Source organism: Plasmodium cynomolgi, assembly GCF_000321355.1.
Source record: "Plasmodium cynomolgi strain B DNA, scaffold: 0544, whole genome shotgun sequence".
In the NCBI taxonomy this organism is placed as follows: domain Eukaryota; phylum Apicomplexa; class Aconoidasida; order Haemosporida; family Plasmodiidae; genus Plasmodium; species Plasmodium cynomolgi.
In genome coordinates this window covers 115-1,963 of record NW_004192948.1, presented here as the reverse complement: position 1 = coordinate 1,963, position 1,849 = coordinate 115, and the positions used below count along the sequence as shown (strand labels likewise).

Genomic DNA, 1,849 nt, shown 5'->3' with positions numbered 1-1,849 from the left:
CTATATGCATTTTTATATTAATATATTTCTTTTACCATCATTACTGTATAAGTGTATTAATGTCATTATACTTTTAGAAATTAATATTATTCCATTTCCATACAAATATCCTGTACTGTACAATATATTTTTCTATAAAATTCATATTTTTAAATGATTTGATCTAAAAACATTACGCAGGGTGGTACCCAATATAATGTTCATCTTCTCCCCCAGAATATGGATTAAATGATGCTGATGCGTAATCAAATAATTCATTTTCGCCTCCATTTATACTAGTCATATTATTATTGTTTCCTCCAAGGGTGTTGCGAAATTGCCTCCCTAAGGGTGTGAACTTGTATGTAGTAAGCAATATAGAATATATATTATATATATTATATATTATTTGTGGAGATGTAATCCAAGATATTAAGAAGCATATGCAGTTAATTCGTATCAATGTATTTTTACTTTATATAAAACGCCAGAGGTCATTGATGTTACAACTAATCCAAGAAATATATTACCAAAGGTTTTTACACGGTCGGAACTGTGGCCTTGCAAAGTTGAATTATCAGAAAAATCCGTTTCTTCTGTTGTCATGAACGATTCAATTTCTTCAGCTGAATATAATCCTTGTGAATGAGATGCAATTTGTAATTCTTCTAATTGTTTTTGCTCTTTTCCTGCAAGTTTAGCATTTTCATAAACAGACCTTTTTTTTTGAATTTCTGTATAACATTTTGATTTATGTATGTAGTTAATTGGATTATAGTCCTTATAATCATTATAAAAATCTGGGCACCTATTTTCATCATTAGTTAAACAAAGTTTATCAAAATATTTATACAGATCTATAATTCTTTCTAGGTACTTATAATAATTTTTGCATTCATCATTATAAATTGTGACATATCCTTTGATAGTAGAGTAATTCGCTAAATAATCATAAAATATCTTTCTTATATGCCAATCATGTTTAACAATTTTAGTAAGAGGTTCACATTTTTTTTTATAAGGATGATTATTAAATTCATCAGCGACAAAACTATTCCATACAAAATTGAGATGCCCCCAAGCTTGAGTAATCTTTGAGTTGTTATGATATCCGAAAATTTCATGTAATCTAGTATATGCCGCATAATTCAAAAGAACACAATCATCATAAGTATCATTCTCATTACTTAATATAGAATACTTAGTTTTTAAATAATTTAGAACTTGCCTACAAAGTAATTTAACCTGACGATTTTTGTTTAATGGAGGTTTTAGTTGATTACATTCATTACATATATTCATACGAATTGACGTAGTCATTTTTAAGACCACTATAAAATTTTCCTGATGGTAAGTCATTAGCAGCTATTCGATAAGAATTCTAAAAAAAAGGCAATATGAAAAAATAATTCAAAATTTAGCTAGAAAAAAATTTCTTATTGCCATTTATAAAAATAGATTGATGAACCAAACAAGATTATAATGTATTTACAGTAAATGAACATGTAAAATTACGATCAAACTTTTTATATGTTGTGGTTTATCCATTATACACAATAAATTAAATTATTAAATTATTTTTTGTCCAGGTATTTATAAAGGTAATTCAGTAGAAATCAAGTTTATGTTTCATGAAAAATAGTTAAATTACTCTCAAATTATAAGGCATATTTTTCATAGCACTCCAATAGAGAATATAATGTACATTATATATATATAATATTAAAAATGATAAAAGAGAACAGATTCATTATAATTCTTTCAAAGATGAGAAAAAAAAGCCTGAATTATTTGAAGATTACAAAATATATGATCTAATAAATATATTATTATAATCAGATGGAGTAATAATTCGTTCTGTATAATGTAA

At 25.6% G+C, this 1,849-nt stretch overlaps 1 protein-coding gene across 1 annotated transcript; it reads right to left on the bottom strand.

The window, feature by feature from the left end:
• Window positions 1-172: 172 nt before the first annotated feature.
• Window positions 173-1,338, bottom strand: PCYB_004630 (CYIR protein; the record flags this gene model as incomplete). Its single annotated transcript, XM_004227884.1, has 2 exons — window positions 173-337; window positions 454-1,338. The coding sequence occupies 2 exons, from the start codon at window positions 1,336-1,338 to the stop codon at window positions 173-175; spliced, it is 1,050 nt and encodes a 349-aa protein (XP_004227932.1).
• Window positions 1,339-1,849: the final 511 nt, after the last annotated feature.